Consider the following 19,094-nt stretch of genomic DNA (forward strand, 5'->3'; position numbering starts at 1 on the left):
GGTGATTCTATTTTATAGGAGTAGGCTTCTTCATTTGATGTTGAATTAAGATTGTGCAGATATGGAATCAACTTTTGAGGTATGATTTTCCTTGGAAGTATTCGTATATTGAACGGTTGGTAGTGAGTTGATACTATAGATGCATTTTTAATAGGTTTCAGTAACACCCAAATGGAAGAAGAAAGTTGTTGTGGAGCCTTCGCCGGTTCTTATGTTGGAAAGATTTACGAGGTCGCCATCCCTTCAATTTAAAGATCTTAAAGTCGGGCAGTCATCTACAAAAGGACTATGGATAAAAAACTCGAATGACTGTACAGTTACGGTAAGTGAGCATTCCAGTTCCAAAAAAAACTGATTGCATTAATTCTTCCTTAATCACATAAATTATGTTTAACTTAGTTCGCATTCCTTTAGCATTTTCACATCTGATTTATCTGAATCAAAGTTAGAGATAAAAACTTAGGCTGTTTTTCAGTTCATTCGCCTTTCAGATTGTTCTTCAATTTCCCGAAATTCAGCAGCAAGATTAACTAACTTTCTGTGTTTGGGAGAATTATCTAATTCAGCTGCGATTCTGCGTTTTTGGACCAATTATGCAAAGAATAAGAATATATTTGATTGTCTTAGTTATTATTGTGATAAAAATTTAAAGATTCAAACGGAACTCCATTGATTTTAATTACTCGCAGTTGGTTTAACTTTTTATCGCAGGCGTGTTGAACTCTATCGTTTTTATTGACTAACCTTTAAGAACTTGAATAGTTTCCATATCTTAAGAAAGAGTGAAGACTCTTTTGGTCAAATTTTCATCTAACCTCTTAGAAATCTCTTACGTAATTAAATCTATTGCTCCATATTTTATTAGGGAGTCAGCAATGAATCCAGTTTATCTTATCCATGAATTTTGCGTTAGCAAATTGTGAGCAATATTATTTATATTATTTCCACCACCAACCTGGGAAAGGTAGCAGTGTTCAAGCAGTGGCAATGTTTGATTTTTCATGCAGCTATGCTGACACCGTCACCGTCAGCAAAACGGTATATCTACAATTTTATTGGTTCCACGATGTGTACACAACATTAATGACATGAGTCACGTGATCAAAAAATCTTCTATAAACTTACCGAATGTTTCATGTGAGTTCTGATTATTGCACATTACTCCATATTTTTTTACTTAATTTGATAATTATATGCAGGTGCATTTCGGAATGAGATACAAATTGCATTTGTCTGTAAATGTAATGTTGCAAAATTGTCGAAGGGGTCTAAGCCCAATTTTAAATTTAAACAATTGCCTGTGGTGTCAGTAGGTTTGCCATGGAGGATCGTGCAGAGGAGATGATTCAAAATTGATTCCTCTCAGTTAGGCAGTTTCTCTTACACTTCCTCGGTCCTTCAGAAATATATATCTTCTAGTATCCACTGATTTATGAACAAGGTGACATTCCTTTGATTACGGTTGGGGTCCTTTAATCGTGGCATACCTTTTCTCTAGGAAGTCAGTGATATTTCCAGTGTTCATAAATTGGTACTTTCCGATATTTTGTCGATGCACTTCTATGAAAAGTATGCTATTACACTAATATCCCATTTTGATACCGAAAAAAATGTCACAATTACTGGGAGTTAAGAAAATATAATGCCGTAAGTTTTTTTTCATTTTATTGTCTCCTGCAGCTAGCAGTGTACTACCTTCACTTATATCATAATTACATTCATAATAAGTTAGCACATGCAGTAACTTCAGTAATTCACAAACTCAGCCATGTTTAAAAGCTGTAACTTGGTAAACATTTCCCCAAATTGGTCAAACATGAAATAAGTTGCAGGATGCATAAAAAGAAAGTGATTTATTGAATTCTTTAGTTTTTTGCATAGCAGTTAAAAAATCGACCAAAAAGGACATTTATATTTAGTAATTATTTGGTATTGTTGATACTTGTACGATGTACCTGAAAAAAGTAGATATATGTATATACAGGTATGTACAGTAAATTAGGTGTTGGCAATTTCACCCATGACTCAGGGTGTTTATTTATGTCTAGCCCTAGCCTACCTTTTTATGAGTCCAAGTATGTGAAATGATTGGTAGTGATTCCTATTTAATTTGTTAATTAAACTACCCATACCATTTCAATTGGCCTGAAGTGTTCACTCTGCAGATTGTTACAGGGTATACCCCAGGCCTTCTCTAGGATAGGCCTCGTGTCGAATTGCACTTGGCAGATTTTTTATCCCAAATTTCTTCATTGGAAAATAGGAGATTTAATACAATTGATACTCTTTGGAAGCTTCTAGAGTAGTTTTAGATTCATGTTTGAATTAATAAAAATATTTGAATTTAAAAGTTGTTGGATTGGAAAACTGATGTTAACCGAACCGACCTTAAACCTTAGATAGGGGTGGTGGGTAATCCTTAAGGACCAAAACCAAGGAGGAAAAAGCCATGTTTACGCATCAAGATAATGAAATTACAATACTCTAACCTGGATGTTACGTTGTTGCTGTTGATGTCGATACTCCATAAAGGGCAATTGAAGTGAGGCATCCCCATGCATAGAAAGCAGCCATGAATTAATGAACTCTTCGCCAGCAAAGCAATCAATCAAATTAATGAACAAATCATGTTGGTGGCTATTTGTTTTCATCAATTAACTATACCTCGATTTGAGAGAGATTGTAGGCCAAGAGTAGACCAGTGAACTAGGATAAACTTTTAATATTTGTTATGTTCATGGAAAAGTCATTGAAAATGTATTCATTTAGTCCTGAAGATGCTGCTGTGTAGCAAAACCTGGTGATTGAGTAGTAAATATGTAAGTACTTCCTGTGGAATGCAAAGTTTATTGCGTGTTCTTTACAACGTCTTATCTCAACCATCTATGAAAACCATACCTTTGATAAGGTAATATCTTTAGTAAATTACTTACATTTTCATGGTCCATTTTATTGGATGCTCTCTCCTTATCACAAACTCACAATCTTACTTTCTAAGCTCTCGGCAAAAAATAAAACTGCTTGGTTATATTTTTCAAACTGAAATCAGTCTTTTCCATTGGCTGAAAACGTATGGGATGATTGTCATGCAATTTTTTTTACTTGCTCCAGGAAATTCAAAAGCATAATTTTTTACCCTTAATGTCAGCACTTCTTAACACAAAAAACTTATGGAATCATAAAAGGCATAAAGTATGGGTAAGGGGTTAGGATGGTGCGGTGGATAACATACAGGCTTCCACCAAGAGGGCCTGGGTTCAAATCCTGGAGACAACAAATAGTTTTCAGAGGTATCTCAACCCCTTCTTGCGTGGTGCTTTGTGTAGGGTAATTCGAGCAAGTACGGCATCCACTGGACTGGACTGCAGACCCCTTTGGTGCCTTTTGACGAGAGTAGGCTAATGCCGACACCAGGTTACTCTCCACCCTTCCTTTCCCAACCATCCCTACTAGTGCAAATGACCTTAGCTGTCGATCGGCCTCCCATAAAAACTACTACTACTTAAGTATGGGTGACGTTATGTCCCAAAATTACAGAATAGTTTTCTTTAACCATTGTTGTGCTGCCACCAGCTGGTCAATTGGATTTTGCTCCCAGTGGGAAAAGTGCTACTGGTCAATACATCAGCTCATGTAGAGGACTTATTTTTGTTTGATGCTGTGTAATTTTCTAGTTGTTTTAGATATTCTACCTACTGTATTTCCGGGCCCATTAGATACACCATTATTTTTCCTGTTAGAATTTTGGAAAAAGTTTTGAATCAGAGCAAGAAGAATTTTAATATTAACACTTAGTAGGAATAAAATGGAATAATTATAATTTTATTTTTCCAAGGATTGGTGTTCAATAGCGATATAGGTAACTTCATAAAAAATAGAAATTCAGAGCATTCATATATGGATTCAAGTCTTTTCATGGGTTTTATTTTACACGTGCATCATTTTATTTTTAATAATTTCAGGCCCACTAATAATTTTCTCTGTTGGAAATTTTTTCATTTGTCTTCTAAACAGTGTTACATCTCCTATGTCTTTATATTTCTCTGGTAATTTATTATATGGGTTTAGTCCCATTGACTTTAGTCTGATTAGCAGAAGAAAGCGTGCCAAGCGGCTGGAAGATAGCTTCTGTGACACCCATATTTAAAAATGGAGACCGGGAGGACCCCAGTAATTATAGGCCAATATCGCTCACCTCCATCTCCTGTAAGATTCTTGAGCACATCATTGTTAGTTCCATAATGAGGTACCTCGATAGCCAAGAATTATTGATAAATAACCAACACGGGTTCTGTAAGGGTAGATCCTGCGAAACTCAACTCGCACTCTTTGTTCATGATATAATGCATTCCGGTGAAAGTAATATTCCAGTTGATGTGATATTCCTAGATTTTAAAAAAGCTTTTGATAAAGTCCCTCATTGCAAGTTACTCGCGAAGTTGGAAACCTATGGAATACACGGGAGTATTATATGTTGGATTAGACAATTCTTAAAAAATCGTGTTCAAACAGTCATCCTGGACGGTGTATCATCCGATGCTGTTAAGGTCATGTCGGGTGTACCACAGGGAAGTGTCATAGGCCCCCTCTTGTTTCTTATTTACATAAATGACCTCAATACAGTGGTTAATAGCAGGCTCCGTCTTTTTGCTGACGATGCGGTGATTTATGGGGACATTCGAAGTCGCGAAGACAGAGTCACGTTAGCTAACGACCTAAATGCAATCCAGACTTGGTGCGATACATGGCAATTAGAATTAAATTTGAAAAATTGCGTAGTAATACATTTTTGGGAAAGGAGTAACACCCCCCCATATAGTTACAAAGTGAAACAAACAGAAATCGCGAGGCTTGATTCCTTTAAATACTTGGGTGTAACAATTACTCACGATCTGTCCTGGGGAAAGCACATACGGGAAATATGCGGTCATGCTAATAAAAAATTGGGATTTGTAAAAAGAGTGCTGGGTAAATGTGACGAAAAAGTGAAGGAACGATGTTTTCTTGCCCTGGTAAGGCACCACCTAGAGTATGCTGCCATAATATGGGGTCCTCAAGAGATAAATTTAATTTCGGAATTGGATCGAGTTCAGCGGAGGGGGGCTGGATTTGTCAAAAATTGTTATGACCAATGCACTTGCGTAACTACTTAGCTAGAAAATTTTGGCTGGGATTCCCTTACACAGCGGCGTTTACAATATAGATTAAACTTATTAAAGACATTTAAAGGTGGGTCCTGTTCTGATGACATCATGAACATAATACAAACCCCAACGTATTACGGACGGAGGGATCACAAATATAAGATTAGAGAGATTGACTGTAAGACTGACTGGTTTAAATGGTCATTTTTTCCAAGAACAATAAGAGACCAGAATGCTTGTAATCGAAATCCCCCAGGAGTCGGCTTGACGGCTTGAGAAGGTAGCGATTGCGCATGGCTATACGATTATATTTATATTTTTTTTTGCAGGTTCCCCTCACCATTCCCCATCCATTTGGAAATCCCTAACCCCCTCATCCCTTACCCTTTCCTCCTGGTGCTGCACCCCCTGCCACACACCTTTTTGGTGGCTTGCAGGGTATTGATGTAGATGTACACTTTGGTCCTGGGCTTGCCAGGAAATTTTGTGGATGTGGTTAACTCTATATTTTGACTATTCGCTGTTATTGGAGGACTAGATTTTGATGGGTTTAGAGAAAAATATAATGCCTGGAATTTATTGTTCAGAATTGTTTCATTAAAAAAATTAGCATTAATATTTTTTATTATTCATAAGCCCAGAAATTCATCATCACGGCTGCTAAAATCACATTTGCAGTTGTTTTCTCTGTGCAATTCTATAACCTTTCTCTCATATTCAAGTGCCAGTTTTTGCACTGCTGTAGTTCTGATTTGCATGCATTTCACTTAATGCACCGTAAAGTTGTCCCAGGGAAATCAGAAATAGACACATTTGTCACTACTCCTTTTGCTTCAGTTAAGATCACCACTCACGTTGAAATAGTAATTCTTTCTTCTTGTGATGTATTATCCAGTTCTGAACATATTCCTCAAGCTTTAGGAATTCAGGAGTTCATGAACGCAAAGTATTATTTTATTATTATTATTATATATTAAAAAGATCTGCATTCACTCAATAATCTGCTTCCTTTGTTCTTGTATCGTCTTCTCAGCTGGAGGTGGGCCAAAACACCTTTCAGCTGCCTTGTTGCCATGTTCTGAACTGTTCTGTTGCTTATTACTGGCGTAAAACTGTGTTATTATCAACATGTGTAATAAATAATACCATTTTCAATGCCTGCGAGGGAAAAAATACTCAATGGCAAGTATTTTTCCCAGCCAATCCTTTTGTGACTCACAGGAAGAAGTATACGTAAGCTGGTGGCTGGCACACAGTTTGGAGTGATAACAGTTAATCTTGTGGGCCGGGAATTGCAGTAATAAATATATTAAATTATTATCATAAATCAATGTATTTTTTACTACCAGAAGCAGTGCCAGCAAGAGTGTGAATCAATTTTAACTGTGGTACCAATATAAAATGTTGTACTGGTATAAGCATGGGAGATTTATTGGAGTATATAGGTGTAGCAAGTGAGTGGAACAGTCAATGGGTCATTTGTCATGATAGTTGATGGATAGATAATGATAGAAGTCATTTGGAGTGATAACAGTCAATCTTATGGGCCGGGAATAGCAGTAATAAATATATTTTTAAATTATTATCATAAAGCGACGTATGAACTAGGGCTCATGAGTACAGAAGGGTGTAATGCATGGATCTATCATAAACCAACCCTAACCCAGAAGCTACTGCTAATAATGATAATAATAAATGGTAATGCTTTTATCAAAGGTGTTACACACTTAAAACCCTTGGTATTCATCGCTGTTACTACCAGAAGCAGTGCCAGCAAGAGTGTGAATCAATTTTAACTGTGGCACCAATATAAAATGTTATATTGGTATAAGCATGGGAGATTTATTGGAGTGCATAGGTGTAACAGAATCAAGATTTTGCAATACAAGTAAATGACATGGTGGAAAATGCATACCCACAAAATCCACACTCAGATTTGGTTCACCTCTCGTAGTGCTTTCATTAAGAAAATATTTAGTTGCCTCGTTTCCTTAATTTTTAGCCTCAACATGCTGTTCTCTTTTCATTTATTCAATGTGTGATTTTAGTTATTTAGAAAAAATTGGTATACCCAATATAGGAAATAAGCACCATAGCAAATAAGTACCATCTGTCAATTCTTTAAATGTCTTTCGAAAGAAGGGTAATCACTAATTAATTTTGGAAAGCTGGAAAAGTGAAAACTGTATAATTTGTACAAGATTTAATTTGTTATGGATTAATTTCAGTTATATGTCAGCAAAATAAATCACTATTTTGGGATCTACCCTTTTAGTGTTACTGCCTCTTTCCGCCAATGGCATTTAATCCTATGTTGTATTGGAAAGATGAATATTCAGCATTACGAAACAGCTGCTTTCATTTTGAGAAAATGAGAGATGGTGATCAGGGTTTTCTAAGCTGCAATGAAAACCATGAAACTGACACTTGATGATCAGCAGTGTTGTGTATCTCTCTGAATTATGTTTGAATCTAGCCCACTAAAGTTGAAAGGAATAATTGTGCGTCGATGAATGGGGTAGATACGAAAATTTTATTGACTTAGACTCTGTGAAGAGATGATTCCCTCTTGTTTGGACATGTTTATCATCACGTGCATTGAATGTCTTGTTTGTTCAGGTTTCCATGACAAAACTGCCGCCACCCGAGAGGGGCTTGACTTTTGATGAAATAGAGTTCCACCTCGAGACGCAAGAGAGCAAGCGTGTGGAGGTGACGTGGCTGCCAACGTGCGTTGGCTCGTGGAGGGATGTGGTCCAGGTGCAAGTCTGGGGACTCCCGCCACCCCATCTCAACTTCAGGGTCATGCTGCATCTCACATCCGTGGAGCCCCGGCCAAAGCATGTGGGTAGAAGTTTCATTTGATATGATCTGTGTGGCATTGGACTTTAATACTTTTAATTTAAATTAAATATAATTTCTCCTGGTATTTCCTATGTGTGGAATGTGTCTGTTTTTCTGCAGAACTTGATTCCTCACTGGGGTAACATTTACTCACACTTAAAACAAAGCATTCATTATTTCCTGGGTTAAATTTACGAGTGACCTTTCTCAATTTGCAGAAATGTTGTCATGTGAATCCACCCCTGAGGGCTCGCAATTGCCGCCCCAACTTAGGAGCTGTTGGCAAGGTAACCACGGTGGCTGGCGCATGCACCACCTGCTGTAAGCGAAATGTGAAGAAGATTCCCAAGAGTGGCGCTGCCACCACCACAACACCTGTGATGGTCAGGGGGAAGGAGAACAGTGCTAAGATTCCCCCGATCGCTGCAAGATTGGTCATTAGAGGAAAGACGCTTGCCCAACAAACGCAGCAGCAGCAGCGACGGCAGTCCACTCTGCCCAGCCAGCCCTCGAGCGTAGACGAACAAGACTCTCTTGAGGAGGATAGAATGGCTCTGATGGGTGGGGTTGCTCAGCCAGCGGAGCCATTCCAGCCGATGGAAGAGGGAGCCCTGCTGCCCCCTTGCAGCATCCCATCCACACCCATCCGCAGGGTCACATACAATGTACGAGGCAATGGTCAGCACCAAGAGTCATTTCTGCTCTCTCCAGAAACTTCAGTCAACACTGCTACATTTATGGTAGGGAGTACTTCATAGGTTTAAAGTTAGGACAGTTTCTAAATGAACAAATTTCGATCTCACTCTTTTATTACTTTGAGTTGATTTTTCCGTCCCCTAGTTCATCATAGAGTCATGAATACTTGCGCATGGAGTATTTATGTATGAAGTTTATTTTTCATATACGTTTGTGCTGTCTTTAATGGTGTTGTGTCGTGCCCGGCAGCGGGGGAGGCAAGGCTTCCGCGGTCCTCATCCCACGAAAACCTTGCAAGGGATAACCAGCAGCAGCTGGACAGAAGACGCAGGAGAAGAAGACCAAATTAGTTAGAATAGGAACGTGGAATGTTAGGACAATGATGAGGACAGGGAAATTGGAGAATCTTACGCGAGAGATGGAAAGTGGAAATATAGATATTTTTAACCTATGCGAGGTGAGATGGAAGGATAGCGGGGATTACTGGAGTGATAATTTTAGAATAATATACAGCGGTGGGGACGAGAGCCAACGAGGGGTTGCCATTATATTAAATAAAGAGGTAGGAAGAAGCGTAGTCAACATAGAGCAGGTAACGGATAAATTATTACTAATAGAGATAAAAGCAGAACAGACGAACTTGGTTATTATTCAGGTATACATGCCACCGAGCAACCATAAGGAAGAAGAGGTCGATAGGATATACGATCAGTTAGAGTACATAATCACGTGTGTTCCTGCAGGGAAACATTTGATAGTGATGGGGGATTGGAATGCAACTGGGCAATCAATATTAATGAAACAAAGGTTATGCGATTTTCTAGAAAGAAAAAGGCTAAGCTTAACTTTAAAATAGGAGGGCAAAAACTAAAGCAGGTAGAACAGTTTACATATCTCGGTAGTGTTTTGGACCAACACGGTCCAAGTAGTAGGGACGTAAGGAGAAGAATTGCACTAGGCAAAGAGGCTTTCACAAAGAGGAGGGAGTTGATGACGGGGACGTTGTGTAAGGATGTTAAGAAAAGACTCGTAAAAACTTTGATATGGAGCGTAGCTATGTACGGCGTGGAAACGTGGTCATTGAAGCAGGTGGATAGACGTAGACTGTAGGCTTTTAAAATGTGGGTGTGGAGAAGAATGGAGAAGGTAAAATGGACAGAGAAGAAAACAAACGAGGAAGTACTTGGTATGGTGGGCGAAGAGAGGGGTTTGTTGGTAGAAATCCTATGGAGGCAGGGAAAGTGGCTGAAGGGGGTATTGACCGGCAGTGGGATGTTGAAGACTGTAATGAAGGGGAGAATGTTAGGCAAACGAGGAAAAGGAAGGAACAGGATAGGGATGTTGGACGGGATTAAGGGAGGAAGAAAGCACTCAGAGATGAAGAGGGACCTGATGTAGAGTGGGATGTTGTGATTTGCTGCGGGCCACAAATTGTTTGAATTAGTAATTTTGTCCATTCAAAAAACCTACCTTAACCTTTAGATTACCTGATAATAATAATCTAAAATAGAATAGTGTGTAACTAGGTCAGACAACATCCATGGCATTATTTTTGTCTTTAAAAAGGGAGTCGAAAAATAAAAGCATAAATATTGTTCAACTTTGACAACATTGCTGTCGGGTAATGATGCACAACCGTTTTAAAAGTTCATTATGAATGACTAATTTTTTGCAAAAAACTGGTATTAATGCCAATTTAAGTGATGTACACAAAAGATTTAAGTTTTGAACATTGTCTGAAAAAAGTGCAATAAAAATGAGTCCATCATCTCTGCGGAGTTGTGATATAATACCCAAGATCCATTGTCAGTGATGTAAATATAAGGTTTCAATTGCATCAAGTTATGTGGAGATCTGTTCTGACAGTTGAAAAAATGCACAAATTCAAGGATATGGTAAATTTGCGGTCCATAAGTTCAAGGTACCACTGTTGGTGACTCATTTTAGTTGGAATTCATTGCGTAAAAGTTTTAGTAAATGATAGTGGAGCAAGGTTATCCTAAAAAAGATAAGTAATTAGAAGACTCTTTTGATTTTATTTTAAGTTACATTTTTTCAGGGAGGCCATGGAAAAATTATATACAATTATGGTTCATGTAGAAAAGGAGAGGAGAAAAAATATTTCCAGTGTATTGACATGTTTTACGTACATTCAACACCTTACTGGATGTCAATAAAACAAAGGATAAAATCACCACCAATTTGTTAATACTAGCAGACATAATGATTGTAAATGAAAAGGCTATGAAATTTAATATTTGCAGGTACCAATAATCACAGTAGAATGATAATTATTATTTTTAGTCAACAGTTTAAAAGAGGTTTTGGGTGGACACATACTGATGCTCTCTACACTACTTAGTCCTCATTCAACAGGACCGTACACCCTACACTGCATCAAATAGTTCAATTACCTGCACTTCCTTCCTCCCTTCATCCCATCCAACATCCCTATCCTATTCCTGCCCATTCCTCGCTTGCCTAGCATCTTCCCTCTATCACACTCATCAGTATTCCATCACTAATGAAAGCGCCCGGTTTTTCCGAATTCCCGAAATATTTCCAGTCTCCCCATGATTTCACCCAACATTCCCCTCTCTTCCCTCAATGTGCACCAAGCACTTCATTTGTTGCCCTTCATTCATGTAGTATTAGTTTCGAGGGGAGGCGACCGACAGCTGAGGTCATTTGCGCCATAGGGGATGGACAGGAAAGGATGAAGGGTGAAGAGAAACCCGGCGTCGGCATGGGCCTACTCTTTACGAATGGCCCCAAGGGGTCCACAGCTTAACGTCCCATCACTCAAAGTGCCCTCCACAAAGCACCTCAAGTGGGGATCGAGATACCTCTGGAAAATATTTAACATTACCAGGATTTGAACATGGGCCCTCTCGGTGGGAAGCAAGTACGTTAGCCCCCGCAACATCTCGATCCCCCTTCATTCATACCCCTGATTTACCAGGTGGAATGTTTATGAGATGGGCAACATTTTACATTGTTTTCTTGAATAGTGCCGTACCTTTGAATTATACTGTAATAATTGTATCAGCCTCCTGAAAAAATGTGGCAATAGGGTAATGGTTTTTGCCTTATTTTTTTTATGTGTAGTGTGTATTTACTGGGATTTTCATTTTCAGGGATAATTATTTCCCTTTCATTCCAGATAATCAATATTCCATGTACCTATGTCTCATTTTGTCACAAAATATAGCCTGCCTTGTTGGTATGTGGTTAAAATTGTTCATGGTTAGTCGGAACACAGGAGAGTTTTAGATATATAAGTATGTATTTTTATAAATGTGAAGAATAATTATACCTCTAGTGCTCCTTATCTTAGTTATACTACGTATTATCTTCTTCCAATATGAAGAAATGCTCCATTCTTGTTGATAGAGAATTATTTGCCCCATGCTATCAGAGCTGAAACCAAGAACTAAAGCTAAGAACTGAACAGCTGCCAGAACTGCAAAAAAGTTGAACTTATCCATCTCTAAATCCAATAAATATTTCAAAGTACTTTTTTTGTTAAATGTCACATGATATTTTGGGAGTGCGTGCTTTCTAGCTTTCACAGTTTTCTCAAATGTGGGTTGTTCCTTCAGGTTTCAAAGGAAGAGCAATTGCCAGAGCAGCCAAGGGTTAAGGGACCCGACTTGAGATTCATCCAGGTGATGAAGGAAATCCAGCTGTCTCCATTGACCAAGATCTTTGGTGAACCAGCAGCACAGGCTACAGAGTCCTGCCTTGGGGACGTGGCTCCTACTTTCATTGGCCATACAGGGCAGTGGTCCCCACTTCCCACATCTCAGCATTCGTCCACAAGCATTGGAGAATCCATTTTGAGTGGGGGTGCGAAGTCGACACCCATCTTCCCTATGCCAGTGAGTACTGCTACTTAAAAGGTTCGACTCTGAAAAATGGGAACTTTTCTGTGTGTGTGTGATGTGGAGGAGTTCTTGGAGAGAATACATTGAAAGTCATCTCTAAACAATATTAGCCCTTTATTCTCTCTGAGAATTTTTGTCTATAGCAGTGCTATAAGCTTGAGATCTTGAGAATAGCCAACCAGAATACAATGCATTTGTCAAAATATGATGGTTGCCCACCGTATAATCATCTGTGACTTAAGTAAAGCAGATATTATTCAACAGCCATCACTGCCGTGCCAGGCCAGCCCTTGTGGCAGGAGGGTCAAGCCCTCTCCTACCAATTCGGAGGTCGCAGGTTAGCTGTGTGGGTTTTATTCCACGTAGGGCATGGATGGGTGTGATTGTCTTTATTGTAATGTATACAGGTTTGGTGTGGGTCGCAGTAGTCCCGGGGGTAGAGCATTGGACTTCTGACTGGAGGGCCTGGGTTCGATTCCTGGGCGAGGCACCCTGGGTGCCTGCAGCTCCACCCAAGCTATGTGATTTTTCGGGTTCCAGATCTTCCTGGGAAACCATGACCTGAACAGGGAACTGGCCCCCCACTCTGATGTGTGAATTTCACATGCCGTATAGGGCTTAGGACTGGGTGGATTCTACCATCACCGTCCAAACAGACCTTCGGGTTGATTACTGTGTTTATGGTTTTTATAGGTTAGATAGAAGAAGGGACCATGAAGTCTCAATCTTGCTGCAATAGAAGTCATAAAATAAATAAATACCATGCCACACACTCACACAGATCTGCAAAATACTCTACAGTCAAGGCATGTGCATATTAAAAGAAAAACAGTGAACAATATACTAGATTTTGCGGAGTAAAGTTACTACTAATAATTTGGAGCTGATGTAGTATCAATAGCGATAGAAATGTAGATATATTAATTCAGCTACTACCTGCATAAAAGGTAAAGTTAGAAATGAAAATTACAACAATTGAAGCAGTGGATGGTCCTTTGATTTTAAAGCTGTCTGCGTGTATCAAGGCCAATGTTCCTCTCCTTACATTTGGTCTTTGCATGAAGCTTTCAGAAAAGCAGGCATGTAGTTTCAGGGTATAGTGTACCAAAGTAAAAAGTGTATTGGCATCGGAAGATGTCGCCTGGGTAGGCGAGACCCGTATGAAGGTGATCAATAATAATAATAATAATAATCTTTATTGTTCTGTAGGTCATACATGCGACATAGAACATTGTCAGGCAAGACATCAAAGCGTACATGTTGTCATAACTTATCATATAAAAATTCATTTACATTGTAATAACCCTTTGGCTATAGAAGTTTCCTTAATTCTGTCTTAAAAACGTTAATATTTGAAATAAGTTTTATATTCAAAGGCAGTTTGTTAAAAATAAGCGAAGCTGAGTGATGGGGACCTCTTCTGGCACATAATTGTTGTAAAATATGTATGTTTTCACTCCCACGGGTCAGATAAGCATGAACCGTGGAGTTTGGTAAGAATAAAGTAGGGTTCTTTTTTACAAATAATGCACAGTAAAAAATGTACATACTTGGTAGTGTCATTATATTAAATTTTAGAAATAATGGCTTTCCTGGAAACCTGATGGACACGTTTGCCATAACTTTCAAAGCTCTTTTTTGCATAGAGAATGCCCTAGCAGCAGCACTTGTGTTTCCCCATAAAACAACACAATAAGCCAAGTGAGGATGGATTTTGGCATAATATATTAATTTCAGTATTTCTAATGAAGTAGTTGGAGCCAGTTTACGAATCATATATATTCCCGTTGCCATTTTATTAACTAAATCCTCAATATGATATTGCCAATCAAGGTTTTCATTTAATTTTAACCCTAAGAATTTTGTAGAACTAGACTGCTGAATAGATGTGGATGCATCAATCTTAAGTAGAGGACTTGTTACTGGAGGATTAATTTTATGATGGAAATTTAAAAAACATGTTTTATTTCCGTTCAGTTTTAAGTTATTTCTTTTACACCAGCCACTCATATCTGCTACTGTTGAACGTGCCAAATCATTTACCTCACCTGTCTTATTACCAAAACTAAGGGTAGTAGTAACGTCAGCATATAAAAGCACTTTGCTCTGATGCAGTTGAGATGCTAGGTCGTTAATAAAAATAGTAAATAATAGTGGCCCGAGAATAGAACCTTGGGGCACTCCACAATTTGAAGTAAGAACATCAGAGTAATGCTGATTGGCACCACCCTTACAATTAGTATTTAGTTGCACTACCTGCTTGCGATTTGTTAAATAAGATTGTATCCAAGCTAAAGCATTGCCATTGATTCCAATTTGGCAAAGTTTACTGTACAATATACAATGGTTTACAGTATCAAATGCCTTAGTTAAGTCATAGAAAATCCCAATAATTTGTTTCTGATTGGCAAGACCAAAGATAATGTCATTAACAAGCTGAAAAACAGCAGACATAGTTGACTTACCCTTAATAAAGCCATGTTGGGAAGGATTCAATAAATTAAATTTACACAGATAGTCAGTGATACGGTTATAAAAAAGTTTTTCTAAGATTTTGGAAAACACAGAAAGTAGTGCTATGGGTCTGTAATTATTTGAGTCACTCAAAGATCCCTTTTTATGAATTGGGCATATCACGGAAAATTTTAAATTTGTCGGAAAATGACCATTGCAGATTGATAGATTGAAAATATCAGATAGGGGGGTAGAAATAATTTTAGCAGCTAGCTTAATAATGGGCATAGGTACCCCATCACTTCCGACAGACCATTTATTAGCGAGAGAATTTATGACATCTTCAACCTCAGCAGGATCTGAGGGACAAAGAAATATTGAGGCAGAAGTACCCGTCATTCTGAAGATTGATGGAGAACTATCATCAACTTGGCAGAATTGTTTATTAAAACAATTTGCTATGTTATTTGGATTTGAAACAGCAATATCCTTAAACTTTATGAAAGGTGGCGGCTGTTGAGTGGGGTTGTTATTCGTCTGCTGCTTAATAACATTCCATGCAGCTTTGCTTATATTATTAGATAAGGAGATACGCTGGTTGAAATAGTTTTTCTTAAATTCCTTGATTTGGCTTTTATAATTGTGCAGAAGTACTTTGTACTCATTATAAAGAGAAGGGTCAGAAAATTTACATTGGCGATGTAAATCTCTTACTCTAATACTCATGTCCATCAACTCCGAAGTGAACTTGACATTTTTCCTTTTACGATCAGCAATTATTGTTTTTAAAGGAAAGGAATGGTTAAAAATTAGTAAAAATTTGTTAAGGAAGGAGTTAAATTTAATATCAACTTCGGAAGTGCAATTTTCATCTTCCCAAATTATGCTTGCCAAATTCTTAAGAAATTCATCAATGCTGCTATCATTATAAAAACGTTTAGTGACAAATATTGGTACAGTTGATTTAAAACTGTTAAACATCACCTCAATATCAAGGACGCAATGGTCAGACAGATAACTAAATACAGTATCACACAGAATCATCTTATTTGGTTTGTTAGTTACAACTAAGTCAATGAGAGTAGAAGAATGAGAAGTTACCCTTGTAGGGACATTATTAATTACTGCTAAGCCAAAAGATTGAAGCAAGGCACAAAGTTCTTCAAGTTGGACAGAGGGACTTAATAAGTCAATGTTAAAGTCACCAAAGATTATTAGGTAATTAACATTACCACTTAACACGAATTGAATATTGTCACTGAATTCCTGTAAGAAAGAAATGAAAGAGGCACTTGGAGATCTGTACGTCACAACTACCCCTAGACTGAGCTTGTTTGATCTTAAAATAACTGCTGCACATTCGTGGACTTTTTCAACGTTGTGTCTTGTCTTCATAAGTGAGAAAGACAATGAAGGTTTGCAATAGATTGCAACACCTCCACCTCTGTTATCCTGTCTACAAAACGACGCTGCAAGCTTCATGTCATTGATAGCATAGCGTTGGATTTCGTCACTTAATAGCCAATGTTCTGTTACTAATAAAACATCACTCTTCTTTTCTTGGAGAAGGACCTCTAAATCAGTAGTCTTATTCCTGAGAGATCGTATGTTTAGATAAAGAAACTTAAGCAAGTTTCCATCCACTCCTAGTCACTTAGAACTCGATCTAGTTTTCACAGGAGTGCCTCGCTGCGATAACCCAGGTGGGACCGCCAAGGGTAGTTCAGCACGGTTTTCCTCAACACCATCCGCAATTCCCGTCGATACATTTACCCTATCACTACGGGCGAAGGGCTTGCGAAAAAAAAATCGCTTTATACATGCACCTTGGGGCCATAGTTCACAATTGAGTAATTTATCGAGTAGAGTTAAATCAGCCCCAATCTTAAAAGAAACACTGTTTTCATTTCTTTTCAATAAAATGAAATCTTCACACTACTGTTATTTTTATCATTTAACTATTTATTTTATTTTTTTCATGTACAATAGTAGTGTAATCTTAATAATATATGATATGCAATAGAGTTAAAGACGATCAATACAATATACAATTACAGACAATCTTTATCATGTACCATATTTATGTGATCTTCATGATATAAAATAGTAGCATAAATTTATAAATGGAATACTCATTCTGGTCCTGCCATGAAGCCAGTCAGTTCTGGCTTCATGGCAGGTGCCACACAAACAAAAATGAGAGCTTAAAGTGTTGCAATTATAAAGCTACGTATATTCTAAGTCAGGTTTTGTTCCAAGCCCTAATCCATTCTGTGTAATAGCCAGGCTTTTATTCTCCCAATTAATGATTGTAATATTGTTAAACGTTTAGGCATTTCATTAAAAAATAGAGGTACAGGTACCTCCAATTTTCTTCTACCTTGATTCATTAGAAATTTTTTTGTTGGGTGCTTAATATTGTCCCTTAATGGTGATTCCTTTTTATTTAAATCTGGTATTTTGTATTTGTCACAAAAATGGTTTCGTATTATGATGACATGTCTATACAGCCTGTCTACAGGCAGAATCCCAAATTTATGAAAGTTATACCTTTCATTTAGAATATTTGTGTTTTTTGATCTAGCCTGAGACATTTTCTCCAGAATTTTTTGCTGTTTGTTTTTTAGTATATTAATTTTTTTTGGAACCAGTAGATCCCTAGATTGTTTTACCTTATCTTAAAATACTCTCGACCCGTGCAAAATACCCTAGCTGAATGACATTCAAACTTACGAGGGTCATCCGGAAAGTAGTACCCGTTCGTGCCGCATGAAGTGCTGACGACGCGAGTAGCCGCTGGACGAGGTCAGATAGCTTCAGTGGCTTGTCTGCCTTCTCTGAGCCAAGTTGCGTGACGCTAGCATTGCCTGTGTTGTTTCTGTGATTGTTTACAATGTTTAAAAAAATTGAGAACGCCGCCAGTTGTGAAGTGAGGGCAGTGATTAAATTCCTCAATGCAAGAAACGTTCGCCCATGTGATATTCATCGCCAATTAAAGGAGGTGTATGGAGACAATGTAATGGACGAGTCGTCTGTTCGGCGGTGGTGTCGCAACTTCAACATGGGGAGGGGGAACACACACGACGATGAGCGTTCGGAGAGACCGTCTGTCATTACAGACCAACTGGTGAGCTCAGTTGACGAATTCGTGAGGAACGATCGGCGCGTCACAATTGATGACATCTGTGAGCATTTTCCCAATGTTTCTCGAACAATTGTTCATGAAATTGTTAAACACCATCTGCATTATGCAAAAATTTGTGCAAGATGGGTCCCTCGCGTATCTCAATGAGCTGGCGGCGAAGGACTATGCAGCAGGAATACAGAAACTTGTCACACGTTATGACAAATGCCTTAATTTGCTTGGAGATTATGTTGAGAAGTAGTTTAAAGTATCCTCTTTCAAATAAAATTTTTTATGTTTGTTAATATTTACTTTTGTGTCTTTATTTCACGAACGGGTACTACTTTCCGGATGACCCTCGTACATAACTAGTGATGTAGTGAACTTGATGAAGGATGCAATTTAATTTGTTATTTATTTTTAAAATATTTTCACCCAAGTTAATATGTTGATCAATGATTTCCCCCAAGTAATTAAATTATTTACTTGTTCCCTTCAACTTAGACATATGCCTCCGAGTACTTTCAGATAGTCCAGAACAGGAGAAATGTGTGTTTTTTATCACACACAGTGCAATTAACATAGGAATTGTCTTTCTGATGTGATTTACTACATTTTTCCGGAACATGATGCTTAATTGTTTTTGGAGTAAATGTAAACATGAAGTTCTTTTGTCAATATTAGTGATACTAGCATGTATATACTATCACGGACACCACCACCGTTTTCTGGGAACATTTAAGTGGCAAATAACATTGAAAAATCCATTAACGTAATCATGAAATACTGTGACACACCAAGGGAAAGGCAACTCATGCACAACACGCAATCTATTTCAATTGACATCTCTCTTGATGTCATTCGCAGCGAGAAGAATGAAGTCTTGAGTCTTAAGTAATACTCAGTGCACAGCAAGATACCCAGAAACGATTATAAATGTAGAGA

General features: G+C 38.0%; 1 protein-coding gene and 1 long non-coding RNA gene across 2 annotated transcripts in view; both read left to right on the top strand.

The window, feature by feature from the left end:
- Positions 1-7,883, top strand: LOC139691520 (uncharacterized). The gene is made up of 3 exons (XR_011701603.1): positions 1-79; positions 155-322; positions 7,764-7,883. It is a non-coding gene; the product is annotated as an uncharacterized lncRNA (long non-coding RNA).
- The window catches only part of asp (abnormal spindle), a 24,583-nt gene continuing 13,372 nt past the window's right edge, over positions 7,884-19,094 (top strand). The window contains exons 1-3 of the mRNA XM_071589378.1: positions 7,884-7,988; positions 8,207-8,728; positions 12,287-12,565. Of these exons, the coding sequence (XP_071445479.1) occupies positions 7,950-7,988; positions 8,207-8,728; positions 12,287-12,565 (840 nt within the window). The 5' untranslated portion in view covers positions 7,884-7,949. The remainder of the gene's footprint in view (positions 7,989-8,206; positions 8,729-12,286; positions 12,566-19,094) is intronic.

The sequence above is a fragment of the Hetaerina americana genome, unplaced genomic scaffold (assembly GCF_022747635.1).
Source record: "Hetaerina americana unplaced genomic scaffold, ioHetAmer1.1.p SCAF_37, whole genome shotgun sequence".
Taxonomy (NCBI): domain Eukaryota; kingdom Metazoa; phylum Arthropoda; class Insecta; order Odonata; family Calopterygidae; genus Hetaerina; species Hetaerina americana.